Source organism: Protobothrops mucrosquamatus, unplaced genomic scaffold, assembly GCF_001527695.2.
Source record: "Protobothrops mucrosquamatus isolate PMUCROS unplaced genomic scaffold, P.Mucros_1.0 scaffold_191, whole genome shotgun sequence".
In the NCBI taxonomy this organism is placed as follows: domain Eukaryota; kingdom Metazoa; phylum Chordata; class Lepidosauria; order Squamata; family Viperidae; genus Protobothrops; species Protobothrops mucrosquamatus.
In genome coordinates, this window is record NW_015386267.1 from 132,147 (window position 1) to 152,844 (window position 20,698).

Sequence of the window (20,698 nt, forward strand, 5' to 3'; positions counted from 1 at the left end):
CCCTTTGCCCTTCGGGGGAAAGAAACCCTAATTTTATATAGTTTTTGAATCAATTCCATGAGTAATGAACTGAATCAGAATTTTTGTCAAGTCCTACTTTCAGCCTCTCACATATCAAAATACAAAATTTAAGATAACATTTCACCCCACACTGTCTCCCCTACAGTACATCATCACCCATCACCACATTGTTGCTCAATCTAACAGAAATAGAGCTGTATTAACACCAGCCCTCTATAGCTACTTTACACTGCTACCCAAAGACAATATGCGGCTCTGTGCCATGTAAGAATAGCAATAGCAATAACACTTAGACTTATATACTGCTTCATAGTGCTTTACAGTCCTCTCTAAGCAGTTTACAGAGTCATCATATTTCCCCCAACAATCTGGGTCCTCATTTTACCGACCTTGGAAAGATGGAAGTCTGAGTCAACCTTGAGCCATTCAGAATTGAACTCCTGGAGTGAGCAGTGAGTTAGCCTGCAGTACTGCACTCTAACCACTGCGCCACCATGGCATGGAGCCTTCTTGCCAGGGTAGTTTTTTCATCTTCCTTGAAACATGCCGTACAGACAGACACATCAACTTTGATTTCATGGCATAGGACAATGGCATTAAGTTACAGGAGACAACTGTGAATGGGATATCTGTTATTTCTGACTTGTACCTGTGTATCTAAATTAGATGAACCATCATAATAACAGTATACATTTGAAATTATGCCTGTTTCAGTTTTACATTGTAAATACTTGGCATTTATTTATTCCTTTGAATACAAATTCATTAGTACCTTATTATTTTTCCATAATTAATGGTCAAACAACCAGCTTCAAATTTATTTTTTTTAAATTGATTGATTTTGTTCAGACATGAACTGGCAGGTATTTATTTCTGCTGCAAAGGGAACAGGCTGTTTTTTTAATCTGACTTTCCTATTCCACCAGGTTGTGTCCATATTTATAACTCGGAGAGAAAGAAAATAGAGGAATATTATTCAAAAGGCATGAGAAACACAAAGGTATAGGAAACCAATGGGTACAATATCAAGACAGGGAACTCAAAATATTAACTGCAGTGATGCAGACATGATTTTCTTTGTATCAGAATTAACTGCATGCTCTGAGCAAAATTTCCAGTCAATTCGCTTGCTTCCTCTACAAAAAAAAAGAGCATATCAGTTTTGCAAAATGAAAAATTATGTTGCTGGCAATTTTCAGAACTCTCCATTTTACTGCAAGTTGAAATACCATATAAACAATGTAAAGATGGCTTGCAAGATGGGAGGGGATGCCTATCTGGTGTGCATGTTACACAAAGATTATTACTAAATACAAACTATTCAAGGGTTTTAGGAGATCAATTTAAAATCACAAGATTTCCAACCAACCAAACACTTCCAATTATTCTATTCTTATAAATAGAAACAATAACATTGAGCCATATATAAATCCAGCACCCATGTTTTCTCTTTGGATTTGAATCCAGTGGGAGTGTAGTCCATGTTTCATACTACAGTAAAATTGATCATGGTCTACAGCATGTAACAGAAGTCTTCTCCTTTGATTGTTGCCAAAGTCAGACTCCTGTCTTCCACCAGATTGCTGCATATAACTTACAACAGAGAGCCAGCTCTACCTTTTTTCAGTTTATGTTACTTTCCTTTTCATCCTTTGTAGTCAGAAGGCTGGATCTTCCAGGAGAACCTGTGGCTCTCTTTATTACTTCCACCCACCTGATGAGAAAAGCAACATCCAAAGGTTTAACTAGCATTTGAAGGTCATGAGGTTTTGACTCTTGATCTATGGAGTAGCTTTTCATAGTTGGTTTCATATCATCTTAGATTCCCTTTTTACTGCCTTACTGAAAAGAACAGCAACTTTAGTATTACAGCTGCTCAAATCATATTAAAAAGAGATCCCATGATGGAGAATATTTGGAGAATACTACATAGAGAGTATTTTTTTAAACTAATCTATTTTTTGTACTGGCTCTCAGTGCTCTTATGATTTCATATCACCCAGCACATATTGTCCAAGAAAATTGCACTTATTTGATATTTTCAATATTTTATCCTCTCCCCCACCTTTTTTTTAAACTATTTTAATTGTTATCAATAATGTAGAATTTTATGTACATATACAACACATAAATATAAATGCTTATATGTATATACAGTATGTTGGTCATAGACTGTAATAAATTATAATAAATATTACATATTACCAGAAAGTAAAGATAGCACTGAATAAATATATTACTCATTAATGAAACTACACCATCGTCTATTTATACCAAATGATCCATCAAGTTTGATGAGGGGAATTTTTTTTACAGAGGTTAGATGACAGATCTAACAGAGATCTTTTTACAGAGATCCAAATTTTAAAGGAAAAGAAAGACTTGAGCACTTATGGATGTGCAGGTAGAGCCTGTGGGAAACACTGTAAAATGGCTGTTTTTTTCTTGGGCTTTCACAGCTATTCTCTAGAACTGATGTGTATTGTTGGGGAAAGTCATGCATAGCTTAATATGTTCCTAGCAGGTCTACATGCATATCCGTAAGAGCTCTGTAATACATTTTGCCCTTTGAATCTGGATTTTTATACAGCTTAACTAGTTAAATCAACTGAGGAAAGTATTTTTTTAAATAATGAATAAGAATCATGGGGTTATACATTTATCTGCCTCTATTCGAAACATAGCAAAAACTGTTTTCATTTTCTTTCATTCATTTACTGACCTGAAACTTTAGTGGGCAAAATTTTAAAAGGAATACCGCCCAAATACCCTACCATATGTCAGTGATATATAAAGGTCAGCCGAGTGTCCAGCCAGTCCATGGATGAATGAGACCAGCCTATTATAAGCTGATCAGGCATTAAATAGCTGCTCCTATGTGTTTTGACAATGTGCATTTGTTCATTTTCTACCTCTCCGTAGAAAAGTTCTTCTATGGATTCAGGCCAATTTTGCCCCAGCAGAATCTAGCATCTATTATATATTTCTTTTCAGTGATTATCAAAATGGGTGCATAAAGCAGACAAGTGGATTTCTTATTGGATTACCAGGCCAATATACAAGTACTCCTAAAGTAACAACTTGGGGTAATCAGTTCCTTGAATAGATTTTGATTAAGGTACATACTTACCTTTCAAAGGTATACTTGCTCTCTGCCCTGAAGAAGTAGACATGAGATTTAAACTGCAGTTTGAAGACATAATCTTTCTGAATGCCATCTGCCTCTGTGGGCATGTTGATTGTGTAACCAATAAGTGGTAAACTTGCCAGTGGAAAATCATCCTGGAAATTATTTATTTATTTATTTGTTTAGGCAATTCTATGCTATTCTTTACAAACACAATAATTTATAAAGTTATAAGTAAAATAATACCACATCATTTAAAGAATACATATGAAAGGTGTATCTCAATCTCTAACTACAGACCAAATTAGTCCATGGGAAAAAATCCACAAAATATAAAATTAGCCAGCAGATTGTCATCATTCTAAATCATGAGATAATGTGTGATTCCACAATGATAATTGCCATACCTCACCATGGGCCAAGCTGCTAGAAGCTGATTGTAATCAGATGTGAGCAATATTTGGAAGGCCACATGGCTTATCTGGGCTATATTACTGGAAAGGCAGGTGGGAGAAAAACAGAGCCGTACAAAAACAGAGCAAGCTATTGTTATCATGAGTTTTGTACCATATCTGGAAAGGCCAGTCTAATTAAGTTGGAAATTCCAGTTCTTTGAATAGGCCAAACATGTATATATTAATGAGGCAATAAAAAATAACAATCACTAGTTATATTAAAAAAAACATATCCACATATAAGAATACTTCATTATTCATGGGGTTATAGTCTAATAAATAGCCATGGAGACTGAAACTTTTACACCACTGTTTGTGGTTGGATGTTTCACATGGTAAAACTACACAACTTTCACAACTCCAAAAAAGGACTAAACTACAAAGGCAACCTTTTGTGCAAATATTTGCCATTCCCTCCAGAATCATTATGGGCAGCATAGAAATTGAACTGAATGAGATACCAGCAACTATTATGGTTGGTTGCATAATCATCCCCATATTTAGACAGGATTTCATATCTTTATCCCCCTATGAAGTCCACCCTGAGGACCCAGGATAGGCACAGGTTGTTTGATATTATTATCATCTGTTCATGACAATGTGAAGTCACACTTCCAATTTTTAGCTGCTATTGGCCTTCAGACACATCGTGTTCTTCCCAAGAACCTAGGATGTTGTAACAGATAGCTGTAGTATATGCACAGATCCAAACAGTGTTTGTCTTCTGTAGTAGACAGATGGAAACTTTGTCAATGTCCAAGATTTTTGGTGTGGTTATCAATGTTTCTCTTGTATTCAGCTGTTTCCATCATTCAGATTTTTTCATCTTTCTTAACAACAATTGTTAAGTCTGGGGAGTTATGTGGCAGTGCTTATTATTATTATAAACACAAACATGTTCAATCATAACTGCCAGTTCTTTAGCTGGTGTTGGCATTCATACATGAAGATCCCCTACCCAAGAACCTAATTCTTGTAATATTGCAATGCAGCATAACATTAGTATTTTCCATTTGATACATTATGTTTGGGTGCTGGTTTTAATCCTTTGTGCACTGCCCAGAGTCACAACTAAATAAATAAAATTTACTCTGGAGGAAGTAAAGAAAGTGGTTGATCATAAAAACACTTCAGATGGCTAGGAAATTGAGTTAGTGGTTGAATGAGTACTCTTAAATGGCATATAGATCACAATTGCTTATCAAAAACTGCAGGCATGCAAAATTGTTTACAGATCTATAATGATTACCCATAAAGGCACAGAACTACGGTGTGTGCATTCATGAGTGATCATTATGCTATATGGGTAACCAAGTCCTCTCTCTAGTATTCCAGTATATTTTCATCTTGAAAATATGCAACTTTTATCTTACCTGGTGTGTTTTGTAAAAGAACAGACAGAAATTTGTAAAAACAACCCATAGCTTCTGCCAACCATTACTATTTTTGAACTTCCTCAGCAGATACCCTGATAGCTGGTTCTATAAAGGAGAAGGAGAAATAATATTGTGAGATACCACAGCAAAAGTCTGTTGATGTTGCTTATAGTAGTTTAAAAACAAATTGCTATTCTTGAGACCTGATTCTCTTAGGCTGAGAAATGTTACATAACATTCATTGTGAACAGCTGATTTTTGTATCACCAGTTTCTTCATTCACAAGGCTGCTTCTTTCCTGCTTACATCTATTAGCTTCTAATGCTGAAAGTGAGATATTTGTAGGGAGAAATGCATAAAAGGTACAAAGTAGGTTGATTCTAATTTTTTTTGTCTTTTTACGACCCTATAATCTCTTAATTTAGGATAGAGTCAGGGTGACTGAATGGAGCTGAGTATTTACTGACCAGATGCCCTTGACGCCTATGTGGAGTTTCCAGCAGATACTTTTTCTTTGAGCCCTGAGAGAGAAACATTTACCACTATCTAGTATTGAACTCTCAATCTTCTGAGTGGGAGGAGAGTGTCTTCACCACAAGGCCACCACACCGCTCAGAGTTGAGTCTAATTTTGAAGAATGACAAAACAGACTAAGTCTGCCTTTCCCAACTTCATTCTTATGGATGTACTGAACTAGAACTCTCAGAATTCTCAGCCATCTCGTAATTCAACATCTCAAGCGTAACTGGAGGGCGTCAAGTTGGGAAAGATTGCTCTAAGGTATATTACTATAATGTTTTAATATTCATATTAAAAAGTGTATATATGGATACCGTCCCAATATATAGATGTATTCTGAATTTCCTCCTTAGCCAGGATAGAATAATAACCAGTGACAATCCCAATAAAGTAATCACCGCTGAATTTATTCAAACCATCTCCAACCCTAGTTTCTCCAGTTAAATCTTTTCCCCCGGTCGCTTAGTTCTCACATCATGCAAAGAACTAAACAGAATCTGGGTAAGGAGACAATATGGTAAATAGACTGGGGGGAAAACACAGAGTAAAAGAAGTAGAAGACAAAGCTATGCAGAGTAATTTGCACCACTCCCCAAAGCACTATTGGAAAAGAAGTCTAGTTTGTTAGGAACAAAATTACAGTAGAAAGCAGTTTTCTAGAATCTGGCATTGGTGAAATAGAGCTGCCAGCACCCAATGTACTATACTAGTGGCAGATGTAATTTAACATCTGGAGGGCTGCAGGGAAAGAATAAAAAAATGGCATGGCATCTGAGCAAGTGTGTAAATGTGCATATAATCAACAAAACAGATTGTTCTGGTTTTCACAAAACAAATGATTTCTTACCATTGGCTCAATATGCTAGATCTTTTACTGATGCATACTAGAAGAGTATTTCAGAGAGTGAGTGAATAGTGGTGGTGTAAAAATATACCTGCCTGTTAAGACCGAAAGAAGCAGTTTACCTGAATCATGCATAGATAATCAGACAGGGATAGGCTCTGGTTCCGATACCAGCAAACATGGGTGATTGTGTTAGGCCGATGAGTCTGGCCCAGTAAATAGCGAGGAGGAAGCTCTGGAGAAACAGCAACAGAGCAGCAAACTGAGCAGAGGAAGGAGGTGCAAGGCAGAAAAGGGAAGAAAAAAATTAGAATAAGTAAGGGTGGTATCTGAAAAATCATTAAAATAGCATGAAAGGTAAAAAGTAAAAATAAATGATTTGAAGATGTGTGAGGCTCATGAATGATGAGCCTTAAAATCAGCGGTGCAAAGAGGTCATAAGGCTTTAATGAGAAAAGAAGATTAATGCATTTACCAAAGCAAAATGTTAGTCAGAATTAGTGAGTGAACATGATGGTACATTTATGGTTCCACAGTCAGAAAGCTGATTTCTTTCACAGTGGGCAGTGAAGGCTAAATGATTATTTGTTCATGCTGGCTGAGGAATTCTGGGAATTGAAGTCCACAGACCTTAAAGTTTCCACTGATCTACATTCATTGCTATTTATATTCCTATCCTTCTTGAGTGAATGTTGTCAATCAATTATCAAATCCATTGTAGTTGTAAATCTTTGTAACTAAAATTACAAAGCCAACACAAAGTTGTATACAAACAACCTAAGTCTGGACATTCTATCCCAGAATCTACTTTTGTGTATACTGCTGCATTCACATATCTTTTATTGAAAACTAAGGTATATATAGATATTCCTTTCCCTTTCATCAGTATCTGATAGGAAGGGCTGTAGAAGATTGTTTTGTTTTCCATTCTGAGTTTGTTCCGTGAAAGAGCTTCCTTTTTCCAGCAGGAACCTCCTCCAGGTTGTACTATTTCCCTTAGACATTCTATGAAAAAGGATATACCCAAAAGAAGGTACTATAAAGAGAGACAGCAGGGGCTCTGTCAGAAAAGTTGAACACGTTTGCTATGTCTTAAGAAGAAGTAATGACAGATTATAGTTTTAGAACTCTTAAAATGCTGTGCATATATGTTATCTTGAAGCACAGATCACTCCTTCCGAATAGCATTTGCTGGGGGACATTTTATGAGAATAGGACATTCTGCAAATCTAGATTTGTCCATAGATCAAGAGACTATAAATAATAGAAATGCTTTTTTAAAATTCTTTTCAATTAAATGTAATGGTAGAGGGACATTTATGTGAAAGAGCTCAGGAGTATGTCTGCCTGCCAGTGCCATAACTCCCTGGAAGCTGAACACAATGAGAAGAAATTTAATCTAGAGGGAGAAATCACTCTAAGAAAGGACATAATTAAAAATGGGGGAGATCAGGCTGGAGGGTACAAAGAAAATCTCCCCCAATTCCTCTCATAGGAGAGATAGTTGAGCAGCAACCTCAATGTTATTGATTGTTCCAATATAAGGCCCCTTCGTCTTGGAGAAATGACTCAGAATAAAGTCACTATTAAAGAGTTGGAAATAATTCCGACTTTACCTGCTTTCCTTATTTTGTTTTCATTTTAAAATCTGCCCTCCTCAAAGCTCTACTTTGTAATGGAACATGCAGAGGTATACACACCATAAAAATCTTATTGCAATTTAATTTTTTTCATACGGCTACTGAAATTACTGAAGGCAGTGAAGAGGATGAAGGTTAAAAGCAAATGCATGTATAGAGTTAGAGAAACCAGCAACCAAAAAGAGTGGTAAGTGAAAGTGATGCATGAACTGCTGCTGGGTACCTCGACAGCCACACTGTGATCAGTCATGGAGACACTGGTATTGCGGTACCAGCAGACATGTATGGTAGTGTTGGCACGGTGGTGGCTCTGCCTGTCCAGGGAGCTACGAGAAGAATGAATGTCCTCTTCGGACTCCTGCTCTAGAGAAACCTCATCTGAGGATCCTGAAGGAGGAGAAGGGAGCAAACATTTAAGAGACTGTGGTACATGGATAATGATAGTGATGAGAATCTCTTAAGAAGGTCTCTCAAAGATGTCATCCATCAGTTAACTGTTTCTAGCATCCATGACCTTTGCAATCCAGAACGTTTTGGAACTGATGATAATTTACCGTTATTCTAGAGGAAGTCACAAATTTGTAACCAACCTGGCTGGATCAGATTTTCAGTGAGGAAAGTATACAAAAAATTGCATAACAATGCTATAGTTCTTGAGATGTCATCTGGGATCTCATAACAATAAAATAAGTCAGTCAGGAGTATACAACTCTCAAAAATCTATTTTGTAGCTACTGTAAAACTGGGTTCAGAAAATAGCTACCTTTAATACAAATAATGGAGAAAAAAGATCACGTACCACAACATTCATTACTAATATTTAACCATTGGAAGTTCTTATTTGCCAAAACTGACATTATTAGGAGCATCTGAGAGGATATAGTTTATTTAGGCAAAAACCTTTTAGTTGTTATTACTGTAGTCATATTATTGCTGTTCTAAGAAAGCAGGCACAGTGTACTATCATAAATCACAAACATGGTACTTACTGTTAGAACGGTTGGATAGAGAATTTTCAAGGAACACGCCCGATTTCTCAACAGTTTTCTTGGCCATTTCAATTGCCATATTCAAGTCCTCCAACCATTTTCCCATTTCCAGACGAGTGCTGAGCAGCACAGATAAAACATTAAGCCTCATGGGTTGATAGATAAATTTTAATGTATTTTACATTTAAAAGAAACACTGCTTATCCAATATATAGATATACTTTCCACCCTTTTCATAGAAAGGAAAGAATACTGGAATAGAAAGGTTTGGAATCAATACTAAAATCCTGACTACTCCAGAATCTTGCCATAATCATTTTACATTCAAATACAATTATTAATTTTTTTACTTTAAAACACAACCACATATCTCAATATTTTTTCCAATTCTTCTGAAATCTGAGGTAACAAAAGGAAGAGAGGGAACAACAATCATATTAGCAAATATCAAAATTTAGGGTGCAGGATGCAATTTATTTCTCTGGATCTTCCTCCAGGTAGAAACTTTGTCTCAGTGTATCCACTCTGCCATAACTTGGAGAAGCATGAAATCTGAGTCTTCTTTACATAATCTGGAACAGAGTTGGGATGGTATGCCTGTATTCTCTGTGCAAGCATCCATATTCATTTGGAACTATTAACATACATATCACTTCCTTGGCACCAACGATCTACTGAGCAGCTTCTTACCTTGCTGCCACTACTACAGTTTTTTGAGCTGAATAGATTGTGAAGCAATGAGGGACAGACCATTCATTCTCACTCTCTTCCACCTGTAACAACAGAAACATGCCTGGTCACTCAATGTACAATGCCATGTGTTCTGAATTAAAAGAAATGGCATGAAAATTGTAGCAATCTACCTATCAGCTATTTTTTTAAAAGCGCTGTTAATGTAATGACTATTTACCTTCTAACTGAGGGTCTCAAACTGTAACATTAGGAGGGAATGATCTTGGGAGACAGGGTAACAAGATACAAAGGTAAAGGGCAGCTTAGCTCACAGAAGGAGTGGGAGTGGGGCAAGAGGCTTAGAAGAGACCTTCCCTAGTTTCTTGGGCTGTAAAGGGAATGGGGAAGAGAAGCACTTTCAGACCTGCAAGTTTCTGTTCATGTCTCTTTATAATAAAGCAGAATGAGCTCATCTGGTTTTGTTTCCTGTCTGGTCTATCTAGTAAGGCTGACACAAACTTTTATCATCATGGGGCTTCATGACGACTACTTCATTAGCCTGACATCCACAATAAGGAAACATTTTCCTACATTAATACAAAAGCCTCTAAGCAGCATCAAAAAGATAGCTGCAGAGAATTACAAAACTACACATTCCTAAGCAACTGAGGCTAGGGTTATACGGGAAGAGTAGGAGATTTAAAGGTACACAAGAGCAATCATGACAGGTGGTTGACATTCGTTCTGGATAAGAGACATCTGGCTTTTGAATTGAGGAGCAGTAAAAGTGCCTTCCCCTCTTGTTCCTACTACAGCCAGTCCCAGGCTGTCACTCCTTTGCCTGGCCTCCCCAGAGCTGTGAATATGAGTCCCATGTACAGTATGCTCCTTCCTTAACCTAAGGGAAGATTTATAAGCTGTTGCCCTACTTCTGTCTCCCCTGTTGTATGAGTTCATGAATGACTGAACTGAATGACATACTTGGCCTGCTGCCCAAAGTTTGAGACCTCTGTTCTAGAGGGTAAAACTAGTAGCTACAATTACATTGCCACTTTAATAGGTCTAAACATAGCAGTCCTATTTGTCTTGCTTATTACTTACCGGAGGATCCAGAACTATCAGCTGGAAATTAAACATAAACACAGAAAAAAAGTTTCATTGGAAAGTAAAAGAGCATGCAATGTCCAGGTGTGGGAGTAACAGAAATTGCAACATCCACGTAGGTGTACAAAGAACAGCATAATGATAAGTTCATCCTTAGTTTCTTAATTGTTCTGACACCAGAAAATTGACAAAGTTTGCTCTTCTATTTCATACAAAAATTATAAGAACATTTTTAAAAAATTCCAGAGCCATCAGGAATATCCAATTGGCAATGATTATTTATTTATTTATCTCATTTGTTTCTATCCCACCTTTTGTTATTTTTACAAATAACGTAATAGTTAAACATAATAGTTTAATAGTTAACTATAATGAAAAAAAGTATAAATAAAGCGGAGAGAGATCATACTATCTTAATGTTTGGTAGCTGTATGAAGAGCTACTCACCAGCATCCCATGCAGAGGAAGATGTCCTCGTATTTTGAACTGATTGGTCCCTGTTACACCTTTACTTGTATACAGCAACATATCTGAAAACTGAGGCAGGCATTTTTGTTTGTCAAACATGTTTGTCTTTTAAAAACAACCTCTGAATGCAGTTGTATTTTGTGACAGCCTTGAGCAAAGATATCAACTCACCAGAAAGAACATCCTTTGCTGTAAGCCCTTTTTGGTAAGTTTGTACAAACAACCCTCTCGAATAAATTCCTGTGGAACAATTAAACAAGAAAAATTGGCTCCAATGGTCCTCGCATAACAACTATTGATTCAATAACAGTTCAAAATTACAACAGTGCTGAACTCTAGTGAGGGTTTACAACTGATTCTTGAAATTCCTGTGACCTTAATACTCCACAGTCATATGATCACTATCAGGATGCTTGGCAACCAGCTTGTACTTATGACAGTTGTAGCATCCCATGGTCACGGGATTGCAATTTGCGACCTTCCCTGCTGACCTTCCACAAAAGAAGTCAATGGGGAAGCCAGCAGGGAAGTTTATAAGTTACTTGGGCAGCTCTTCCCCACCCACACACCCTTCCCCAGCCCCACTGTGCTTGCATTCTGCTCATAGGCCACCAGCATGCCCTTGTATACCCTCTCCCTCCCAGCAACTGTCACTCTAAGTCCAGCTGTACTCACGTGGAATATGAGAATGGCCAAGGGAAGAGATGCTGTCTAGAGAATGATCAGATAAAAGGGGAGGAGCCCACAACTGAGCAATGGCTGGAGAAAGAAACTTAGAAAGAATCTGCCCTAACTAATCAGGTGGTAAAAAGACACAGTGGGAGATTTGTACTTCTTTACTTGCAGGATTCTGTTAATGTAGCAATTAATAATAATATAATATAATATAATATAATATAATATAATATAATATAATATAATGTAATGTAATGTAATGTAATGTAATGTAATGTAATGTAATGTAATGTAATGTAATGTAATGTAATATATAATATAACAATATATAATATAATATAATAATGTAATATAATATAATGTAATGTAATATAATGTAATATAATATAATATAATAATATATAATATATAATATAATAATATATAATATAATATAATAATATAATAATATAATAATACAATACAATACATAGTATGGTATAGTATAGTATAGTATAGTATAGTATAGTATAGTATAGTATAGTATAGTATAGTATAGTATAGTATAGTATAGTATAGTATAGTATAGTATAGTATAGCTCTTTTTCTTGTGTTTACTGTCTGTTCTACTTGGGAGGATGACATCAGCCACTCATGCACCTTTATGCACTTCCCTTCCCCCCAGCATCAACCATCCTAAGTCTTGCTGTACTTGCACCACACCTCCCCACCACTGGTGCACTTCCATGCTCCTTCTCCCACCTAGCAGCACCTATCCTGTTCTGGCCCACCACAGACACACAGGTAAGTCATATCTTTACTAAAAAGGTTTTCAAACAGAATTCTAACAGCAAAAAAGGTTTGAACAAGCAATCATAATCCCTTATGCCCAAAATACCCAACCTATAAAAACTCAACCAGCTTAAATTAGAAGGAAAATAGAGTTTAAATTATGGACAAGGTATAGAGGGTCAAGCCAACATGATATGAGGGTCCAGGATGAGAAAGTAGGCTGAGTATGGTGGTGAGGCAAACAGCCAATTGTCACCAACGGATCTGTGAGGCACATGGGTCTATTTATAAAGGGGCGGCATGACCCTAATTCTTCGATGGGGACAAGGTTCTTTCTGACTAATGCTCTTGCTTTTGTTCAGCCTCTTCTCCTCATTGCAGGCCCTTGCACTAGGGGGAGGTATTAGTTTTGCCTCTTCATCTTTTGAGGCCAATGATAGCTGCTTCTCATGGTTGATAGGCAATGTTATTTTCCCTGTGTGTAACTCTTCCAACTGAATCCCTTCAGACTGATAATTATCACTCTCCATTTTCCAAGTCTGAGCTGACCATGACAGCCTGCTTGTGAACTACCTAGGATTTCCAACTTCCTGCCAGTTTCCCCACTGAAAGTTTTGTTGGAAGCTGGCAGGAAGTTGCAAGGAGATGACTCACAATCCTTGCTTAACAATGGCAACAGGGGATTGCAAGAATTGCTGTCGCTAAGTGATGCAGTCACATGACATTGTGCTTTATAACTGCATTGCTTAACAATGGAAATTCCAGTCTCAATTGCTACTCAAATCACAGAGAGATCTTTTCTACCATTGCTGCAAAATATTGGGGAATGCTTAGTTTCCTGTGAGGTAAATAAACTGATATGGATTTTGTTGAGGGCCACCTCTGATAGATACAGTTTCCATTTACAGATGGCCATTCTGGTATGGTTGATTGCCAGGCAAGATCTATTTATGTAGGTTTATATGCCTTCTTTCACTCATACCCAGCACTGCTGCTTCCTGTTTCTCCTATAGCAACAACCTTGTGAAGAAGGTACAGTCAAGAGAGAAGGGTTGGTCCAAAATCACCCAGTAAGTTTCTATGACTGAAGATGAGAATCTGGATCTTCCCACTACACTACAATGGCTCATTATATGGAATGCAAGGATGAAGATGGAATGATGGACACACCAATGGCAAATTTGTTATTAAAACAGCGTCCCAACTTTTCCGGCTCTGTGGACTGGTAGCTGTGGCAGTGGCAGCAGCAGCAGGGAGGAGGGAATGGTTTCACACGTGCACCCACCGTGTGCACAAATGGAGCAGACTAGGGTTTGGAGACCCGTGATCTAAAAATACAAAATGGGGGTGGATGTTGTACTTCCTCATTTATTTATGTATCAGACCACTAGACCACCATGGAATATAACCAAGAAGCCTGACTATGGTGATGATCTGGAACATGATGAGAAAATTCTCATCAATCACTTCTACAACTGTCAGGAAACTGACAAGTTTTTGAAGATTCCAAATGGGAATTCTACACATACCAATATGTGTGAACTACAGAAATCAAAGTGAAGAATTTATGTTCCTTAAAGTTGATCAGCTCTCTGTGTTCATTTTCTATGGAACATAGCAGTTGTTATCAATTTACATTCACAACTCAATAATATATTAATGCTATCTTATAGTATAATTGCCAATTTTACATAAATTCATACCAGAAGAGCAGAGCTGTTTAAAATTATTTGGCTTTGGCAAACTAGCTTCTGAACATTCTGGTATCACTAAGAATAGCTACATTTAGTTGTATTATGACCAAGCATTTGAATTTATTTTATTGTGACAACATATTTTTTCTGTTCAATCATATCCAATTCTTTGAGACTATCTGGCAAGTCCCTGCAGTTTTCTTGGCAAGGTTTTTCAGAAGTGGTTTGCCACTGTCCCTTGCTAGGGCTGAGACACAGTAACTGGCTCAAGATCACCCAGTTGGCTTTGTGTCTAAGGCAGGATTACAACTCACAGTCTCTTTCTAGTCTGGTGCCTTAATCAAACTGGCTCAAGATAAATATAGGAATGCTGAAAATGTCCCCCCAAAAAGCAAAAAAGAAGCATGAAGGTACCCTTCATAGTAATACATTCATTAGTTCCATGCTGGTCCTCATTGCCTCTGCAGGTTAACATGGAACAAAACATTAAAACAATATTCTTGATATCTTCAACATGAGCCTTTCAATGAGCCTTTCTCAGGATAAGGTTAAAATATATTAGAAACATATTTTAGAAGGTACATGCAAGTATAATTTCACTGATAAGCAGCAAAACATTAGCGTAAGTTAACTCTAAAGTAACACAACAAATGCCTACAGCAAGGATATAGGCTATAAGTAAGCAGCAAACCAGTTCAATATACTGTGTAAAAACAAAAAAGACTGCAACACAGAAGAGAACTGATTACCCTTCCAGGTGCTATGAGATTATCAGTGCCAAGAAGATCATGCTGCAGCTCTATTAGCTTCTGAAAATTCTCCAACCGGATCAAACTGCTTTGAAGTTGTGATGTCATTTCTGCGATTTCCTTCAGTGCATCTACAGAATTACCCCAAAAATGCCCACCCAAGGGCAAACAATCAGAACATCAAGGATGAAGTTTCAGCATACTTTAAGATATCATTAGTACATTTATTTTAAAAAATTCAAATTTTCTCTGAATTAAACACATACAAACCTATTAAACGTGAGGATTATTGAGAAACATAATTCTAAGATATTATATAATTTAACTACTTATTTTTACCTGCATACCCAAAATGTTTACAACAATTACATGGCCCTCTATCTCATATAATGACTCTCAGTGGCTCACAACAATCCATAAATCATAATTAAAAACAATCATCTCCAAATGCCAGACCAAATATCCTCACAGCTCAACCCCTCATCCTAGCCCAGGGGTAGGCAACCTTGGCTCTTTTATGACTCGTGGACTTCAACTCCCAGAATTCCTGAGCCAGCCAAGCTGGCTCAGGAATTCTGGGAGTTGAAGTCCACGAGTCATAAAAGAGCCAAGGTTGCCTACCCGTCCTAGCCCAATGCTGTGGCCGGGGGGGGGGGGACACACGCATGGAGACAGGTCTTCACAGTCCTTCGGAAGACTAAAACAGTAAGGATTCCCCTGATATTGGAAGGGAGGCTGTTCCAAAGGGCTGGGTTAGCCACTGGGAAGACATGCTTTCAACGTCCCATCAAAATGCAAAATTCAAGGGAGAGAACCTGGAGCAAATACATCATATCTAATCTAGTAGGATGGGCAGATACCCTCAGAGAGAGGCAGTTCCAGAAGTAAGCTGGCTCTGTGCCATGTAGGACATTAATGGTGATAATCAGTACTTTGAATTGCACCCCAAAAGCAACTGGAAACCAATGCAGTTCACACAGCAGTGATATTACTGGGTGAGCTGTTGGGCATCAAAATTATGTGTGAAAGCTTAGGGAGATTCTCAGCCATCCAGGTCATAGTTGTCCCAAAATTGCTTTTTCAAAGCTGAAGGAGTTTTTTGGATGAGAATAGAAACGTCTTCAAAGAAAAACAAGAAAGTCCAGTTGCCTCTTCAAAAAGCACCTTTGGGACAACCATGACCTGGATGACTGAGAATCTCCATAGACATTTACTATGCACTTTGGGATGAATACCCTTGAATGCTAATGCAGTATGAATGGATTTCCATAAAAATTGCACTCTACAGGAACCATTTGCGCTTCAGTTTGAAATGCAGACAACACAGACTTATCCCCAACAGCCTGTGCCTGTGTTCAACAGTGAAGGGACATGGGGCAGAAAACATCCTGCAGAAAGTACAGCTCCACAACACAACAGTCCTTTCAGCAGTTCCAAGAAGGCTCCACACCCATTTGCACTACTCAGGTGACCTTGAGGACCCAGACAAATCTCTAAGTGACCTCAATAATTTTCTAAAAGAATGCAAATGACCAGGAATATAATAATGATATGATATGATATGATATGATATGATATGATATGATATATAAGGAATATAAATCTCCATTCCCCACCATCCAGTCAGAGCTGAAGAAACTTCTTGGATAAGAAGCAAAATGTCTTCAAAGAATAATAAGAAAGTCCAGTTGCCTATTGAAAAAGCACCTTTGGGACTGTGTGTGCTGCTGCATTCTATGTGTGCTGCTGCATTCTGGACCAATTGTGGCTTCCCCATGTAGAACGCATTGCAGTGATCCAAATAGGTGACTAAAAATGGGTGACTGTGAGGAAGGTGTTAAAATGTATTTTATTATTTTTTACTCAAAGACTCAGGTGACAAAATTGAATGAACTAATTCCGTAGCCATATAATTTCACCAACTCAATTTCAGTTAGCAACATAAAATAAGAAAACAAAAATGACAGCTAAATGCTTTGTAAGCATTTGCTTAATCTATTACTCACTCTTGCAGTCAGTGTAGTCTCGATGATCTGCTGGATAGTGTTTACAAAGTCTTCCCAAAATCAGCTTGTAGTACATTATCCGGTGGATAGGCTTGAGCAGGAAAGTGTTAAGGGGTAAATAGCAAACTCTTTGGAGTTCAAATTCCTTATAAACTATTTCCAGTTTCTTAATACGTTTGGTTGCTTTCTCAAGCTCCATCAAGACTTCATCATGTTTTTGCAGATAGTTGATAAATTCCTATGGGATTACAGAAGACACAGCTATAAAGCTTATAAAATCATGCAATCTCTTTACCTGAAATATTCAATTATTGAAAAAACAACACTTCTTTAAAAAAGAATTTCAATCAATCAGTCTGCAACAATTATTTATTTACAATAAACCTTTAGAAATGTGAATTCTATCTTTATTCAAGACAAAATATTAGACAAATTTTGTGAGTTTCAGAATCTCAATAAATATATGAATGAACAATGGAGATTTTATAGCCTACAATTCATCGGAGAATACTAGAATTTGCTGCACTTTAGAATCACTATAACATATGACATATTTAATTTTCAAAGTAGTAATATATAATTTTATATAATCATATATCGTTATAATTATATCTATATATGTGGTAGCATGCAGCATTTAGACAGTCTATTGATATTTAAATTGCAATTTTTCCTATGGTAAAGTTACAATATCTAAATCTCACAAATGAAGACAAATATACGCGCTCCAGGATAATGTGGCATGATCCGATCTGGGGTGGTCAACAGGACAAGAGGTTTAGTCTTCTGAGCTTTCGGACTCATTCTGAAGCGCATCCTCAAGGATCTTCTCTCTCACAGAAATGTGTGTTTTGGGCTATACTATGTGTAGTATTTAGGTGATGCCTGGTTATGTGTGGCTTTTTAGTTGTTGATCAAGGTGTTGTTGGCCAGCTATTGAGTCATTGGGTGTTGTTTCTTGTGCTGCCAAGTCTTCGACTCGTAAGTACCTGATAAGTTGGTGGTAAATCAGCACTCCTGACAAGAGGCCTGTTTTCCAGGCTTCAATCATTTCCCTGGCTATCGGTGTAGCTGCATGGCCAACGATCTTAGTTGCTGTGAAATTAAATGTCTGTCCTTGTTTATTGCAATGTGAGACTACCAATCAGTTTGGATCTCCTTGTCTGACTGCTCACTTGTCTTCTTGCAACCTGTTGGTTAGCTTCCTCCCTGTCTGTCCTACATAATCACAGATGCAATCCATGCAAGGGATCTAGTAGATTACATCAGAGGTATCTCCCACTCCAAGCAATCTTTACAATGCCATGCACAACCAGGTACCACATAAATACTATTACACATAGTATAGCCCAAAGCACACATTCTGGTGAGAGAGAAGTCCCCTGTGGATAATTTCCAGCATGTGTCCGAAAGCTCAGAAGACTAAACCTCTGGTCCCAGTGACCGGCCTAGATTGGATTCTGCAGTATCTAAATTTCCTACATAAAATTTGCCATTTTTATCATTAAAACACATAAGCACCATATTAATGAGAATGAGTGGGGGGGGGGGAAAGGAACACAAGATTTCTCTGAGTTATAGATATTCAATACCTTCAATATTTGCACATTTCTCAACATGACATCACCAATCCGCTGACAATCTCCTTTACCTGAATTTGATCGTCCTTCCCTGCAATTGAGAGAATTAAAAAATGAGCTCTAGGGGAAACTGAGTCTAAAATTATTTTTCAGAGCCAACCAATAGATATAACAGCTCTTCTTCCAAAACTAATAAGATACCCACAGTAACTTTGAAAGAAATACTGTTTCTTTCTCCTTTTCTATTCAGAATTTGAAATGTCTCTGAACTCACCAAAAATTATCCCTGAGCAAAGAGGTTCTTTCTGAAATATATTGGACATCTTGAATTATCGAAACTCGAAAAGAAATATTTTTTCTAAGTCCTTATGTGTCTCTTTTCATATTTAATGTGTCAGCATCTATTTTATACCTCATAATGGAATGTTACGATGTAATAAAAAATATAAAAAAGGAAAACGGGCAAATTGTTAACATAATTTTATCCACTAAATTCAACATTTTGAATAAGATATATAAGCAAACAAGAAAAAAAAACAGGAAAATGGAAAAAAGAATAAAATACAAATGAGTAAATGGGTAAAGTATAACATTTGGGGTGAATGACAATGTTCTTTCAGCAAAATTCATTATTGCATATTTATACTACATACAAATGCTGCATCTATATGAGCATGCAGTCTTTGACTTGTTCAGTTTCTGAATCCTTTCACCAGCAGTTTATAAATAAGGCCCAATAGATGTTTCAACTTCACTCAGGTTTCTAAGTATTCGCCCTTCTTTCTGCAATTCTTTCAATGCTATGTTAGTCATTTGAAAATACTGCAACCAGTTATGTACCATATTCCTTCTGATTTTCTGAAACCCCTCTCGTGAACTAATCCATTGTGAATTAAGAGGATCAAACAATTTCATCCTCGACTTATTAACTATCAGATCTTGCTATCTAAACAAATCATTATTTTTTGCCACTGAACAAATTTAGTTTTCTCATCCTCTTCATAAAAATAAACATTTAATTTGAAGCATGAGGGGGAATGTCTGAGCTTATTGTATTCTTCCTTCAACAGTATGTTTTATAAGGTTATGAAAAATATTAGATTTTCTTTGGAGACCATTTTTGACCAATTAAAATATAAGGAAGAAAGTATATGTAGTGTATTTTTTAAATACATCCAAATAAACTTTTATTTCATAAATACAACAATGATTTGCTCACTAGAATAACTGCAATCACCAAATAGAGACTTTATATTATACAATTGGTATACGAATCAGTGCCATTCAGAAAACTGATTTCATGGAACAGATCGTTAGCAAACAGTATTCAACTATGTATTCATGCAGCTTCACAGGAAAGGAGTTTTGTCAGGTATCACAAAATTCTAGAAATCCAATTTTCATAGTAATATGATTAATAATGCTTACCAAAGTGCTAGTCTCTGCTCAAGCTCTTTCAAAAAGCCTCTGTGAAACTCATAGATAGGATCTATATTGGAGAAGAATAAGGTCATGAGACCTTCAGGCATTGCATTCTCCTTGACAATTGCACTGCGGAACCACTGCATAAGAAAAAAATGAATTGTAGTGCTTGGTTTTAGCGATTTATTCATTTACCCTATTTCTATACCAAAACCACTCCCACTGGAAGCATGATCAATATTTCTTTTACGACTAACTATGTGATCAACTAATATGAAAGAATCTAGAAAAGCATGTAGGGACATTTATAAAATATCTTAAAAATGAAACTCTATAAATCAATTTCCTATTGTGAAGAAAAAAATACAGACTAGTGTTAGATAAGCGCCCCATTCACTTGGAAACATCTTTTGCCTTCAAATCTGACCTGCTGCAACAATCCTACAATTCCTAAAATACAGTACAACAAAACATTGGGAAGATGGAAAGACACAAACATTGGCCATGGAATTTTGAGCATCTCCTTTGAATGAGTAACAGAGGCAGATTAAAAAAACAGAACTGATTCAAATATATTCTTCCATAT

The 20,698-nt window shown here is 36.8% G+C and overlaps 1 protein-coding gene across 1 annotated transcript in view; it reads right to left on the minus strand.

The window, feature by feature from the left end:
• Window positions 1-506: 506 nt before the first annotated feature.
• FARP2 (FERM, ARH/RhoGEF and pleckstrin domain protein 2) overlaps window positions 507-20,698 on the minus strand; it is a 64,473-nt gene continuing 44,281 nt past the window's right edge. The window contains exons 16-27 of the mRNA XM_015824531.1: window positions 20,119-20,252; window positions 18,703-18,781; window positions 17,111-17,348; window positions 15,105-15,235; window positions 11,387-11,455; window positions 11,195-11,284; window positions 9,662-9,744; window positions 8,972-9,090; window positions 8,206-8,369; window positions 4,977-5,084; window positions 3,152-3,303; window positions 507-1,735 (exon numbers count right to left, since the gene is read on the minus strand). Coding sequence (XP_015680017.1) covers window positions 1,645-1,735; window positions 3,152-3,303; window positions 4,977-5,084; window positions 8,206-8,369; window positions 8,972-9,090; window positions 9,662-9,744; window positions 11,195-11,284; window positions 11,387-11,455; window positions 15,105-15,235; window positions 17,111-17,348; window positions 18,703-18,781; window positions 20,119-20,252 — 1,458 coding nt within the window. The 3' untranslated portion in view covers window positions 507-1,644. The remainder of the gene's footprint in view (window positions 1,736-3,151; window positions 3,304-4,976; window positions 5,085-8,205; window positions 8,370-8,971; window positions 9,091-9,661; window positions 9,745-11,194; window positions 11,285-11,386; window positions 11,456-15,104; window positions 15,236-17,110; window positions 17,349-18,702; window positions 18,782-20,118; window positions 20,253-20,698) is intronic.